General features: G+C 34.4%; 1 protein-coding gene across 1 annotated transcript; it reads left to right on the top strand.

Annotated features, from left to right (window-relative positions):
- Positions 1 to 2,574: 2,574 nt before the first annotated feature.
- Positions 2,575 to 14,768, top strand: LOC106669988 (leucine--tRNA ligase, cytoplasmic). The gene is made up of 19 exons (XM_014399940.2): positions 2,575 to 2,804; positions 4,962 to 5,193; positions 5,307 to 5,513; positions 5,652 to 5,813; positions 7,093 to 7,340; positions 7,397 to 7,622; positions 7,772 to 7,990; positions 8,103 to 8,243; positions 9,522 to 9,646; positions 9,718 to 9,905; positions 9,976 to 10,114; positions 10,179 to 10,449; positions 10,530 to 10,668; positions 10,889 to 11,003; positions 13,089 to 13,326; positions 13,480 to 13,725; positions 13,785 to 13,997; positions 14,074 to 14,290; positions 14,424 to 14,768. The coding sequence occupies exons 2-19, from the start codon at positions 4,990 to 4,992 to the stop codon at positions 14,639 to 14,641; spliced, it is 3,516 nt and encodes a 1,171-aa protein (XP_014255426.1). The 5' UTR covers positions 2,575 to 2,804; positions 4,962 to 4,989; the 3' UTR covers positions 14,642 to 14,768.
- Positions 14,769 to 15,754: the final 986 nt, after the last annotated feature.

Below are 15,754 nucleotides of genomic sequence, written 5' to 3'. Positions count from 1 at the left end.
CTCTCAAAGTTTGATAGCAAGGGGCTATGAACTCCCCCTTGTGGGAGGCTGATTCTAGAAATTCTAGGCCTTAAAGTGGCCTTATTTTTGTTGGGAAAAGTGTTCCAAAAAACTATCTGTGGGTGATTTAGACATTTTACACAGATTTAGATTTAGTGAATTTCAAACTGACAAGGATGTACCTATAAGCCATGGGCGTGTTGCAAGTAGGTCATTGTTTCCCTTACTCTTTTCTACATAGTTGTCTGGTTTCATTTCCTTTTTGAAATTTTCCATTGTCATAAGGGACAAGTCAATGTATGACAAACTAAGGCAATGTTATTCACAACTTCACCTGGATGTAAATTCATATAATCATAACATGCATGTAAAAGAAAACTTATGCCAAATTATTTTTGTAACCAAACCCTCTAAGAAGCCAGTAAATTTGTTTATAAATACAGTTTTAATAATAAACTGATAGATGATAAGGTTAACATTGAGCTTAGAGTAGGAGCTGGCCTCTTTATGACCTGCACACCGTGAAGATTGTTAATCTATTGTGTATCTCCATTTGCACTTCATTAAGCTTAAGGCTTTTTACTAGATCACAAAGCCTTTTCAACGACTTCTATGTGTATCCTTCAGGCCTGGGCTTTTTTCCTCCCAGGAGTTCTTACTTAGCCTACATACTAGATTCTTATCTTAGCCTAAATAAGCCTCCAACGGAGGACTTGTTCCACTTCTGCTACCTGGCAACTACATATTCTTGCTAGAACTACATATTCTTGCTAGAAAGCACAACTACATAGTGCTTTCAGTCTATATGCTTCCAGAATGTGCAGTCCCACTATTATTTTAGTCCTAACACTATTCTCTGATGGATCTTTAAAGAACTTTTTTGCATGCTCTATCCTGGGCTACATTACCATTGAACAGTGGATTCCCATTGTCTGATGGATCCACATTTTTTGCAGTTTAGTATGCCACAAAAAGGCTCAGGTGACCTCATCAAACTTTCCTTGGCCAAGTTGTGAGCCTCTTTATTGCCCCTCTGCCCTATGTGACCATGTCGTTTTTAAACACTCTGATGCCGTGGACCTGAAGGAAGCAAATTTTGTTGCAATTCTGAAGAAAAGGCTAATGTTTTAGAAGAATGTTGAAGGCTTGGGATATGATTGGTGCGTTTGTGTGGGGAAAAAGTTGATAGATATTGAAGACATTTATTTGATTTAATTTTAAACTTATATATTAAAACTGTAAGTTTATAAGTGCTTAGAATGTTAAGATCGCTGAATACGTTAATATAGAAAGACTATGATCTCTAGTTTAAGATCATAACGGTATCTTATGCAGGAATGATAAGCAATTTGAAGGCGATGAGCAGATTGAGAGAAAAGTGAAAAAATAGTGCTGCACTAAGACAATAAAGGAATTATTGGGGATATAAAATAATAAGAAAATGGGAAAAAGAATATCAGTGGTCGCAACGATTTAGGCTTTGTCACGGCACTTAACACTGTAAGGTCCTGGGTTTGAATCCAGTGGCCCTGCATTTGAACCCAAAATCCTTATAAATGGCCTTTTTTTTTTTTTTTTTTCAAAAACACCCCAACACTTCAAGGGTTGATATGACATAAGGAAAAAAAAAGGAAGAGCTAAGGTATGAAAGAGAATGGAGGATTTAGTAGACCTTTTTAATAGCAGAGCTCACATGGTCATGCCATGTAAGCTTGAAGTTAAAAATAACGCAGAGATTTTTAACTTTACAACAAAAATTAATAGTGGGGCCATTAATACGAGGAGGGGATAGGCAATTTGCATTAATGGGTTTGTTGGAAATTAATAAGAACTGGGATTTGTTAGTGTTTAAAAGAATGCCGTTATTCTAAGAACAAATCAAATGCAATTGCATGATGCATATTAAAATGCAAGTTGCAATGAATCATATTAAAAAATGTTTACGTTGACTTAAGGAAAGGTAAAAAGTGGCACAATGTAAGTTTATACTCGTCTACTTTAGTCGAGCAATTGGACTAAATTTTAAATAATTTGTATTATAATTAGATTTTGCAAACAATGTTTCTGGTATTACACTTGACATGGAAATTTAGCAAATTGATTAATTGGACAGTTGATAATAGTATGGTATTTAAAAGTTTGTCAGAAAATTTCAGGTCATTATTTTGCCATTTTACGTTTAGTGGTTGAAGTTTTGCGGATTCCATAATAATTCTATACAGGATTAATTTTTATAGATTTTTAAATCATCGGCCAGCACAAAAACCCATGTTAATAGATCTAAAAAGATATCAACAACGCCATTGGAATATGAGGAATAGCAGGGGATCTAAGTGAGAACCTTGGGGGAACCCATCATGTACAATGAACAAATCTGAACGATACGATCATATATGTATCATTGTCCAGTGAGACCAGTTTTAATAAATAAATATATTTTAAAGAAACATATTTGATGAATTTCCAGGCTAGTTTCATTTTCTTTTTTGAAGTCAACAGCATCATCATGAGCGCAATGTCTGCTCTAAAGTGCTGAACAACAGCTGTAAGTAGGTTTAAGGTCATTGATACCTTTCCACGACATGCCGTTTTAAAACGAGGTTTCCCTTTTTTGGGCCGCTTTTTGTTAATATTAGTATTTAGTTAACAACTATAAAAAAAAAGGCCTGTTCTTTCGTAAAAAAATAGAAATTTCAATTGGGATAAGAATTGCCTTTTTAAAAAAGCTTCGCTTTGCTGACAGTATTTTTCTAAAGCTCTTCTTTTAATTTTAAAGCCATACGGCCTTCTGTTTCTGTGCTCTGGTAAGTGAAGATTATCTATTTTTATTTTATTTCGTTGATAAATCATTTTGTATAAGGTGCTACAATGACCTGAAATAATCACTGGAAATCAGGGTTGAATGAATATGAAACATTTTTTTTAAATTTCCTAAATTCCACTATGTGTATGAAAAATATCACATATGTACAAGTGTAGCTGTCGGACAAGGACTAGGAAACTGACTGACTACCTGGTATGTGTATGTGGCAAAGTCATCACGGTGAACATCGATAATGTCCTTCTTGTACTCCTGTACTTCGACAGTAGAGAAGATCGAGACATTAATTGGGACTGAATCTTTCCCCACTAAAATCAGCTTAATTTTAGGTTAATTGAAATGCTGATGTAATACATGCCTTGTACAGGTTTTTCTCAGACAATTATTTAAAGTGAATTCTCTGTAAGAACATGACATCTGGGCCTTTGGATGCTATGTAAATGGTTTTTATTAAACGGATGGATCGTGAAAATAGAGCAATGGTAGAACGGTAATTGAATAGAGTGCCTGGGATTGCCTGCTGTTACTTGTTTTGGTGGGCGAGCTTTCTCATGGCTGGATTTATAATTACATTGACAAAATTAGTAAAATACAAATTAGCCACCACTCTAGTTTATTCACAAAATCCACTTACTGACAACATCAGTCTACACACCTTCAGTCACTTGCTGCTTTTCCTGGTTTCGTCAGGGCTCTTGTCATCAACGCCTCCACTTTACTCAGGTCTTGACAACCCTACTTGTAAGTCCACTCTACTTGACCCATCTCTACCTTCGACTGCCACCTTTGTGTTTTAGCTTGATTTGTCAGAACCCTCCTCGTAAGTCAACTCTATTTGACTTTTCCTTCCTCTTGACTGCCTCTTTTGAGTCCTAGCTTGATTTACCTCAAAACACTCCTTGTAAATAGACTATTTGACTCAACTCTTCTCTCGACTGCGTCCTTAGAGTCCTAACTTGACTTGCCTCTAAACCCTCCTCATAAGTAGACTCTGACTCTCTCCCCTTGACTGTATCCTTTGTGTCCTAGCTTGATCTGTAAGAACCATTCTTGTGAGTCGACTATTTGACCATCTCTGCCCTCGACTGTCTCCTTTGTGTCCTAACTCAATTTATCTTGGAACCCTCCTGGTAAGTAGACTCTATTTGACTCAACTCTTCTCTCGACTGCCTCCTTTGAGGCCTAGCATGATTTGTCTCATAACCCTCCTTGTAATGTTGACTCTATTTGACTTATCTCTGCCCTTGACTGCCCCTTTGTGCTCTAACTAGATTTGCCTCTTAATCCTCCTCATAAGTTGACTATTTGACTAATCTCTGCCCTCGACTTTACTCACCTATTTTACTCTTCCCTCAATCATTTGTTCACTTTACTTTCTACTTCACTCATTCTTTGACTCTTCTCGACTCAGGACCCTTCTGGTCTGTTTTGACAGCTTTGATTTTCCAATTTTCCCTTTCCTGAGGCTTGGGGTTCTTGCGGGGGTCGGTCATGGCCCCTGGTCATTTACACTGGCAACACCCCACAATATCTGGGAGCTTCCATTACACAGCCCCTTTGTCAATGGTCCACAGGTGTAGGGGACAAAAGCCCTACCATATGACACAATCTCAAATTTATGGCAACACTAGATTGATGAGCCCTGTCCACACTGAACAAAAACTAACTTTTAATAAAGAACACGCCACCTTATGTATTGTGTCTATGCAGTCATCACATGTCTACATCCTCCAGTTTTTTTGTTTTGTTTTTAAACATTTTCTACTTGACGGCGATCTGTCAGATTTAGAATCTATGTTGCATAGAAAGAAAAAAATTCTTATAAATTAACTTCTGCTTTACACTAACAATTATATTTATAACTCAGAGTGGTAACCAAGTGGTTAAGCTGTCCAATTCATATTTTCCATGCTAGCAGTTCTGGGTTAGAATCTTGACATTGCCCATTTTTTATTTTAGTGTAATTTATTATAAAAATTTATTGTAATGTTGTTTTACTCCTCGACAGCGATACCCAAATAGGTAGTTGATCGTTAAGCTCTCCTGTATGACAGGAATCACTAGTATCTACTCTAACTTAAGACTTACTAATTAAGACTTACAAAACCTATTATCAGTGATGATTACATTTATGTTTCAGTGATTAAAGCAACTTCTGAAAGGAAAAAATGGAAAGAAAAGGAACATTCAAAGTTGATTACTTGAGATCGATTGAAAAAGATGTCCAAGAAAAGTGGAACGCCATGAAATTATATGAAGTGGATGCTCCTCCTGAAGGAGTAAATAGAGAAAAATATTTTGTTACTTTCCCTTTTCCTTATATGAACGGAAAACTGCATTTAGGCCATACATTTTCACTTTCAAAATGTGAGGTAAGTTGATTTTACCATCTTTTTAAAGGATGTAGATTTTATTATTATTTTTTTTAATTCAGGCAATGCAGTAAATAATTTACACTTGAAAACTTTATTGTGCCATGTTTTAGTTCGCTGTGAGGTACCAACGCCTCAAAGGGAAACTATGCTTGTTCCCATTTGGTTTTCATGCAACTGGCATGCCCATCAAGGCTTGCGCTGACAAACTAAAAAGAGAGATGGAAGATTACGGATACCCTCCAAAATTTCCCGAGGAGAGTGTAGTTGTTGAACAGCAGGTAGATTCGGGGCCACTAGGTAAAGCGAAAAGTAAAAAGGTACGAAGTGTTGAACTTGGAAATATGTTTTTGTTTAATACTGCTACCCACACTCTACAATCATAAATTACAATAAAATAAACCATTTTATTCTGAAATTTTTTTTAAGAATGTCATTTATCATCTTTCTATTTTCAGAGTAAGGCTTTGGCAAAAACAGGCGCTCACAAATATCAATGGAATATAATGAAGTCGATCGGGTTAAACGACCAGGAAATCAAAAAGTTCTGTGATGCCGAATATTGGTTAGAATATTTTCCACCTTTGGCGAAACAAGATCTTATGAACATCGGGTTACATGTAAGTAAAAATTGTTAATATTCTGCTTGAAGAAAGAAAAAAAAATTGAATCGTCGATACTGTTGAGGGGAGAGGCTATACAGATAGCAAAAATAAGAAAATAAAAAATAATAATAATAACAAAGAAAACTTATAATTAAAGAAAAGATGCAAGCTTGCAAATAAAATAAATAACAAGAAACAAAAAAATAAATAAATAAATAAAAAGTACATCAATTAAATTTATCTGTTCAATCGGTGTAGGGGGCAATAATAAGACGGCAATCCAGGGTTGATGGTAGGGTTGACCGATAACAGATGAAGACGTTCCGATGAACAACGTAGGAGTTCGAATTGTAAGGAATTCTTCAATTCATGTTTTGAGGGCATCTCTAGTTTGAAAAATTTTATTTCTTAGAAACCGGTCCAGGGCACAAAAAAGGTGGAAGTCAGTTGGTGATAGGTCAGGTTAATATGGTGAGTGTGGAAGAACTTTAATTTTTAGATCTTGAAGTTTTTGCATTGTCAATCTTGAAACTTGAGGACGAGCGTTGTCGTGGAGGAGTATAGTCTCTTTCTATTGACTAAAGTTGGATGTTTTTTTCGAAGTTTCTGATAAAAAAATGTTTAACTCTTTGCAGTAAGAGTTCGCTGTGATTGTTTCACCAGGGTTTAAAAAAATTAAAATGGTTCAAACCACCCCTTCGCACCAAACAGTCAGCATAATTTTTTTGGGGTGCAGGCTCGACTTTGCCATCTGCTTTGGAGACTCATCTCTATCCAACCATTGAGCTGACTTTGTCTGATTGTCATACAGGACCCATTTTTCATCACAAGTGAGAACCCTATTCAAAAATGGTTCATTTGATTTCGCAGCAAAAGCGAAGAACAAATTTCATAACATTTGTGTTTCTGTGGTTCAGACACTTCAGAAACTTTCACTGAAAAATTATGCATAATTCCGGTTGCTCCGAAAAGGAGGAGGATTAAGAAAGCATGTAAACAAAACTGACATTTCAAACATTACAACCGGATAATTCCTATGATCATAAGGAGTGCATATAAAAAAATTCAATCGGAACAGTAGATTTCAAGATGACCTCTTAGATACTAGGAAGCGAGGTTTTTGCTCCCCAGGTACTGCAATCTTCTGGCTTATTGTACCTTAAGATTACCTCTTGTATACAAACAAACTTTCTCTCCATGTTATATTAGAGTAGATTACCGCTTTATTATATACTCTAACTTATTCATGTTAACTCATATTAACACAAACCAACATTACATACCAACTTTTTAGGTTGATTGGAGAAGAACTTTTATAACGACAGATGTCAATAAGTATTTCGACAGCTTTGTTCAGTGGCAGTTCAGACTGTTGAAAAAACTAGGTAAAGTTAAATTTGGAGAACGTTACACCATTTACTCTCCAAGGGATGGTCAAGCATGTATGGATCACGATAGAGCAAATGGGGAAGGTGTAGGACCACAAGAATACACTCTGATTAAATTGGAACTTGATTCTTCATCAGTTCCAAAGTCAATCAAGTATGCATTTAATATATCTGTAAATTAAAATGTGTATATAAGTAAGATATTTTTAGAAATTTTGTTACCAAACAAGTATACCTTGTGGCTGCAACTTTAAGACCAGAAACTATGTACGGCCAGACAAACTGTTGGATCCATCCTGATATTGAATATATATGCTTTGAAACGGCATTCGATGACTTCTACATTTGTACACTTCGAGCTGCTACAAATATGTCATTTCAAGGCTTTACTAAAACTCAAGGATCTATTCCTAATTACGTGACTGTAAAAGGTTCAGTAAGTAACTATTTCTATCAATGTCTTCTTACTTTATGTAACAAATAAAATAATTTCAATTTATTTGACTTCTGTTTATTGTTATATACAATAATCAGCATAATAAATTATATACTTTTTAAATTTTATTTTATTTTTATTATGTATAGGAATTGGTAGGAGCAGAGGTTAGAGCACCACTTTCACAGTATAAAAGTGTATTTGTTTTACCTATGATGACTATTAAACCAGACAAGGGTACAGGTATCGTTACAAGTGTTCCTTCTGATTCGCCCGATGATTATATCAACCTTGAGGAACTAAGAAATAATACTAAGTTGAGGGCAACTTACAAGTTACAAGATAGTATGGTTATGCCCTTTAATGCTGTAAGTTGTACTTGTAGTGTTTTATCGGCAAAAAAAAAAAAAAACAGTCCTTTGCATTATAAGATTGTGTCATCACTGTAAATGTCAAAAATTATTGAAATCTTGATTGTAGGTGTCAATCATCGATGTACCTGTGTTAGGAAAGCTTTGTGCTGTTACAGCGTGTGAACAGTTCAAAGTGAAATCACCTAACGATTCCAAAAAATTAGAGGAAGCTAAGGAATTGGCCTACCAGAAAGGATTTTATGACGGTGTAAGTTGCCTATATTTAAATAACACGATTAAACATTTATTTTTCTTTAGTAATTTGATTTAAAACATGTCAAGAAGGGGGTCAAAAGGATCAATAATCATGACAAATATAAAAGCTGTCCAAGTGAATTCTTTTGCATTTTATTTTACTTGATATCTGTTGAGAAATAAAAATAATAACATTAAATGTCATTAAATCTAATGATTATTTAATTTTACATCACAGTTTACTATACATGAGTTAATTATTAATGCCATTAAAAAACATGTCAAGTAAAATTAATAAACAACAGATGAAATTAGAGTTAATGAAAATACAAACAAAAACACTACTAGTATCCCTAACACTAACCTGTCCCTTACTAAACTATTACTTGTCCCTAAAATGAACCCTACCTAGCATAACATGTCCTTCACTCTAACCCTAAGCTGCCCCTAACATAACTTGTCCCTTACACTAACCCTATCTAACAAACTTAACTTGCCTCCTAACCCTAAACCTCACTTTACCTAACCTGTTCATTACTCTAACCCTTACCTGCCCATCACACTAACCCTACCTAACCTAACTTATTTTCCCTAACCCTAATTCAGCAATTCCTCCGGACCTAACCCCTATCCGAATTAACCCTTCTTTAACTTAGCCTAACTCATCCCTACAATCTCTACCTAACGTGTCACTAACACTAGCCCTAAACCTAACCTATTCTAACCCATCCCTAACTCTCAACCCTACCTTACTACCCCATCTTTAACTTAATCTGTCCTTAACACTAACTCTAACCTAACTTAACTTGTACCAAACACTAACACTATCCCTACCTTACCTAAGATGTAATATTCGGGGTGTGTAATATACTGCACTCTTTGAGAGCTATTGTATCCCCTGTTCTGTCCGTATAACACACCGATGAGTCTTAGTTCATCAAGAAACCTGATTAGTAGGACCACTTTTAGTGCTTGAATTTCTTCTGTTCTACGATTACATTGTACATCCTAAAACACTCCTTCTTGTGGGCAAATTTGGTGCCACAGTTTGTTAGTAGGTGTGTTGGTGTTTATCTGCTTCTTTGCAGAATCTGCATATGCCGTGTTGGGTTATTCTGATTTTCAACATCATGTTACTTTGTGAAACATTTATGCGGTTCATGATATTTTGTTGAACTTTTCTCTCCATCATCATCGATATTGGGGAAAAATGTACTGAACTTGTGCTTACTGATAGTTCTTATTTAAATAATAGAAACCAACGCAATATATATTGTTTTTAAATGTGTAGATTATGCTTGTTGGTGAGTTTGCTGGTAAAAAGATTCAGGATGTTAAAAAATTGGTTAAATCAAAACTTATCTCGCTCAACCAGGCGAAAGTGTATTATGAGCCTGAAAAAGAGGTCGTTTCACGGTTAGTAGTCCTAGTTAGTAGTTAGTAAGGTGGCATTTGAAATAATGTTATACTTTGCAAACATTTTCTAGATCCGGCGAACAGTGTGTTGTAGCTTTATGTAATCAGTGGTATTTGGATTATGGTGAAGAAAGCTGGAAAGTCAAAACTAAGGAATGTCTGTCTAAACTGAACACGTACCATGATGAAGTCAGAAAAAACTTCGAATTCTGTTTAGACTGGCTTCATGAATACGCATGCTCAAGAAAATATGGATTAGGTATTTACATTTACAAAACTTTGACTCTAATTTATTATGCAGATCTTTGTGTATAGCTTAATATTTCCAGGAAGTCGACTGCCCTGGGATAACGAATGGTTAATAGAATCATTGTCTGATTCGACCATTTACATGGCGTACTATACTATAGCACATTTTTTGCAAGATGGCTTATTTAAAGGGCCAATCACAAGTATATCTGGAATAAGGTGAGTTTTATTTATTTACCATTAATTAAACATTTAATAACAAATCAGCCATAATTCTCTGCAGCCCAAAGGACATGCTTGATACTGTTTGGGATTACATCTTTCTTGACAAACCTCTTCCAAATAAAACGACGATTGATGTCAAAGTCCTTCAAGCAATGAAAAGAGAGTTTACATATTGGTACCCAGTAGACCTGAGATGCTCTGGGAAAGATTTGATTCAAAATCATCTCACATTTTTCATGTACAATCATTGTGCTGTGTGGAATGAAAGACCTGACTTGTGGCCACAATCGATTCGTGCCAATGGGCATCTTTTACTCAATTCAGCAAAGGTTAGTGGTGATTTGTACTATTTGAATTGTTTGTAGAGTATTTTGTGATTTTTTTTTATCGTCAGTTTTATACTTTCTAGATGTCTAAATCAGAAGGAAACTTTTTAACCCTTGCCGAAGCTGTGGAAAAATACGGAGCCGATGGAATGAGACTGGCTTTAGCCGATGCTGGAGATTCTATAGAGGACGCAAATTTTGTTAGCTCTGTTGCAGATTCAGGTTAGATTTAATTCTTGAATATCCTAAAATAAGTTTTCATTATTATTTAAGTAATTTGTAAACTTTTAGTACAGGTAAAATGTTCGGACTTTTTTTTTTTTTTTTTTTTTTTTTTTTTTTAGCATTACTCAAATTGTTTAGTTGTTTAAAATTAACAGAAACTTCACACGTGATTTTCTTCCTCATAAAGTGTTGCGTTTAACCTGTACATTTACTGCAGGAATCCTGAGACTTTATACTTTTATCGAATGGGTGAAGGAGATGATAGATGAAAAAAATTCTATGAGAGAAGGGAAACCAAACACATACACCTTCCATGACAAAGCATTTCTAAGGTCAGTTAGACTAATAAAAATAAATTTGAAATTAACTTAATGAGGCTAGGCTTCCGATGTGGGATCACTTTTTTTTATTTTTATTTTTTACTTTTAGGTCAGAAAATATTAGACTCGTATCGCCAGTTGGCCCTAGGAGCCAAGGAAAAATCTTTTAAATAATTTAAGTTTTTAAAAACTTTTTAAATTATCTTTTCTGTCTTTGTTATACATGTATGTCAATATTATTAAAAATAACAGTCGATTTGTTTATAGGATAAAGAAATGACAGATAAAATTCTACTAAATAAGATTAGGAATATTATTAGAGATTAATTATAAAGATTAGTTACAAAACCCAAATGTTGCTTACAGTCAAAAATTTGTTTTAAGCACCCTTTAAGGCCGTTAATAAGAATTTTTATGGCAGTCAGAAAGTAGTCAATTTTCAGATGGGTTAGCCAGAGGCATTTTTTTTCTGATGACTGTCATCTACATAGCAAAGTAGATTAGAATAATTGTGTATCAAGGAACAAAGTTGATAGTCATTTTGTGCACCCTGAAAAACCTTCAATACAAAATTTTGAGAAAAAAAATTTCTCTCCTCAAAATTTTTGCCATCCAAATGCTTCCAATTTTTTTTCCTTCAAATATTTCAAAAATGGTGTTCACTCTGAAACAACTCAACCAGACCACAGGAAACCTTACAAGAGATTTTTTTAAATTTATTTTATTTATTTAATAACTTTTTTAAGGGCATTGTGAACTTTGCATATTATCCAAGGAATGTGATCGATCGTTAGATACGATTTTTTTTTTTTTTTGGGGGGGGGTGCATGAAAAAAGGGTCCGGGGCGACGGAGGGAATTGAACACATGTCTGTGATGTCTAGAGCAGAGATTCTATCTCTATCTCTCTGAACATTTGGCTCCGGCTACCGCGGTCCCCCTTACAGAAACTTAGAACCCTATAAATTACATAGTAATGCTGTAAACTTGGCCTCTGTAAATAAATTAAAACTAGAATTAGAAAATAGAGCATGTCATCATTATTTTTCTTACTTATCATGTTATAAAATCTAAAATTTGTTGATATACTATAAGAAGTGAAATTCATCTTTCTAATAAATGTGAACCAACTCCAGAGGTGGTATGAAATTTTTAAGTGGAACACTGGACATAGAAAAAAATTGCCCCAGGGCTAAACTAACCCGAAGAGGTCTTATTGTTATTTTTAAATAGTTGTTAAAATGAGTCTGATTTTTTTGAAAATATTTACTTTTTGAGCCTACTTTACTGGATCCGTCTTGCTCTTTGTCACATTTAATGTATATAATCTCATATAATTCAAGCCAGCAAATTATTTTCTTATACTGCATAAAACAAATCGGCTGATACACAATAACATATAAATTTAAAATGCATACTTAAAAAAAAAAATGACAAAAATTACCTGTTTTTTGGCTCCTAGGACCAAGAACGCTCATACACATGCCAAATATTTTTCAACCTAGTACTGCCAGAAAAAGTTTCATAAAAATCCTTGAGTCTCCCCTTATTAGATTAATTATTTATGCTAATCAACATGTAGTTGCCATTTCCTATTATCCTGGCCATACTGCCCTTAATATTAACCTAACCTGTTCATAACATTAAACTTAACCCAGCATGTCCCTAACACATCCTAAACTCAACCTTTCCATAACACTAAACCTGGCCTAACCAGCCCCTAACATTATTTTCTAAACTTAACCTAACCTGGCCCTAACTCATTCCTAACACTAATCCATCCATAACCCTTGTTAATATAAATTTATTTTTGTGATCAACTTGTAGTTGGACTGAGTGGACACAAGTGAAAATTAAAAAATTACAATCCTATAGCTTTCTAATTTATGCAAAATTCTTTCTCAACCTTATAAACTTACAGAAACAATTAGAACAATTAATTTTCTGATTTTCTGAATTAATTCTCATTCAACTATTGAAAACAGTGTTTCAAAAAAATTTATATGCTTTATTGACTGCAATGTTGGATGGGGGATAAACAAGAAGATTGTATATACAAGTACTTCATATCGATACATTTAATTAAATTTTTTTACAGTGAAATGAATTTGAAGATAAACGAAACCGACAGCAATTATTCGAAACTGTTATTCAAAGAGGCTCTGAAGACTGGTTTCTTCGAGTTTCAAGCAGTGAGAGATAAGTACAGAGAGATGACCGCCTTTGAAGGGATGCACGGTGAACTGGTGATGCAGTTCATTAAAAATCAGGCTATTATATTAGCTCCAATTTGCCCACATGTAGCTGAATATGTATATAGCACTTTGTTGAATGAGGTAAACATTTAACTATTCAGAAAAAAATTCTACCCCTGGGAGTGGAATTTTCTTTTAATATAATTTTATCTCAACTAAAAACCTTAATTAATTGAAAGATACTAATTGGTCAAGCGGACCACGAAAACTAATGAATTTATATTTTTCTTTTAGCCTTCAAGCGTTGTAGATGCTCCTTGGCCAACTAATTTGTCTGTTGATTATGATGTTATTCGCCATTCACAGTATATCATGGATGCTGCCCATACATTCAGGCTGCAATTAAAGACGTATATAAACCAGATGAATAAAGGCAAATCATCCCAAACGAGTAAGCCTTACAAGGCTAACATATGGGTTGCATCCCAATTTCCACTGTGGCAGCAAGTCATCATTGACTACCTTCAACAAATATTTGACGTATGTAAATGTAGTTTTTTTTTTTTTTTCGCTTTGATTAATACGTGAACTGATTGCAGGATACAAAATCGCTTCCTAACAATCGAGAAATAGCTGCACAATTATGTTCGAAGCCGGAGTTGAAATCTTACGCGAAAAGAGTCATGCCGTTTGCACAAATGCTCAGAGAAAAAATTGAAAAAGATGGAATTTCTGTACTTAACACTCATAAATTTGTGGATGAAATGGTTATATTACGCATGAATGAACAATATCTGAAGACAACCCTTGGGGTAAGTTTTGAAACGTTATGACGATTTTTTTTTCTGTCGTACTTATTTCAGATATACAATCCATACTTTTCCCCAGGTTGATGAACTTTCTGTACATTCAACTTCAGAGGCAGGTGTTCCTGAAAAAATTCTCAATGATACAAGTCCTGGTTGTCCCTACATTACCTTTGAAACAGGTGCTGAAATAAATTTAACTCTAATCAACCCACAGCCACTGAGTGGTTGTATTAAACAAAACATTATTATTAGACATGATATGACTTACCATGATCTCAGAGAAGCTCTCGAATGTGGTAAGATTATTCTTTCTTTATTTTTAGAAACTTCTAGCATAAAGTTTGTAATTGTTAATCTAGCTTGACAATAAAATATTTTTTTATTATGGTTAAATGTAAAAATGTTCTAATATCCATTTTTTAATTGTAGATAAGAGCTTAGATATTGACTTTTGGAGGTGGACTGACCCTCTAAAAGGTCCTCGAGAAATACCAGTTTCAGATGTCACTAAAGGAAAAACACTAATACCAAGAGATTCTGTCATCACGATTGATCAATCGAACAAAAGCTTTAACCTACTTTCAGGGGGTAACGTTTCTCCTCTTGGCAGGGTCATATGCTACATTGTTAACAACCTCGATGCGTAAAAATAAATAATTTAAATACATATTTTGTACTTCATATCCTATAACAAGTTTATTTTGTACAATTGTCATGAAGGACTGAAACTATTGTATAATGATTTGATAAATACAGCAATTTTGTCAATCCCAATTATTTTATATACACCCAAATGGTTGCAGAATCTGTTAAACGAAAATAAAGTAATAATAATAAACACAGAGTTTCTCACTCACATATTTTCTCCACTTCACAGAAAAATATTGACTCACAGATATGGAACGTAATATTAATTGTAACGTAACTGTAAGCCTAAATGTGTGGTGATTAGTGACCGTTAATCGATAATTATTCAGAAATCGTGAGATGCAGTCTGGTGTTATGTAGGTTTCAGAAAAACGTTTTCTTTATCGTGCCAACGTTTCGATCTTTATGGAGCCCTGAAGATGATCTCAATAAAGATCGAAACGTTGGCACGTTAAAGGAAATGTTTTTCTGAAACCTACATCACACCAGACCACATCTCACGATTTCTGAATAATTATCTAAGCCTAAACCTGAACCCTTCCCTAACTTTAAGCTTAACCTTAACCCTACATAAGTTAACCTATCTGTCTCTAACTTTAATCGTAAGTATTGCGCAGCTGATAGGGAACCCTCGATGAAGATCAAGTTTATGCCTGCCCGAATCGTAACCATCTTTATCGTGCCAACGTTTCGATCTTTATGGAGCCCTGAAGATGATTTCAATAAAGATCGAAACGTTGGCACGTTAAAGGAAATGTTTTTCTGAAACCTACATCACACCAGACCACATCTCACGATTTCTGAATAATTATCTAAGCCTAAACCTGAACCTGTCCCTAACTTTAAGCTTAACCTTAACCCTACATAAGTTAAACCTATCTGTCTCTAACTTTAATAAACCAATCAAAAAGTGCCACACCACACTCAACATCCTCAGCACTAAGTGGTATTTTTAAGTTTAAAAAGTGAAATTAAGAAAACAATGATGAAAACTAAACCATTAATTGCTTCTAAATTCAAATGAGACTGAATAAACATTTTAAATTCCCTAAAAATTAAACATTGAAAAATCCTTTATCCTTGTTTTGGATTAAGGAATAAGTATATTTAGC

Source organism: Cimex lectularius, unplaced genomic scaffold (genome assembly GCF_000648675.2).
Source record: "Cimex lectularius strain Harlan isolate CLEC.00 unplaced genomic scaffold, Clec_2.1 scaffold28, whole genome shotgun sequence".
In the NCBI taxonomy this organism is placed as follows: domain Eukaryota; kingdom Metazoa; phylum Arthropoda; class Insecta; order Hemiptera; family Cimicidae; genus Cimex; species Cimex lectularius.
This window is presented reverse-complemented; position numbering and strand designations above follow the sequence as displayed.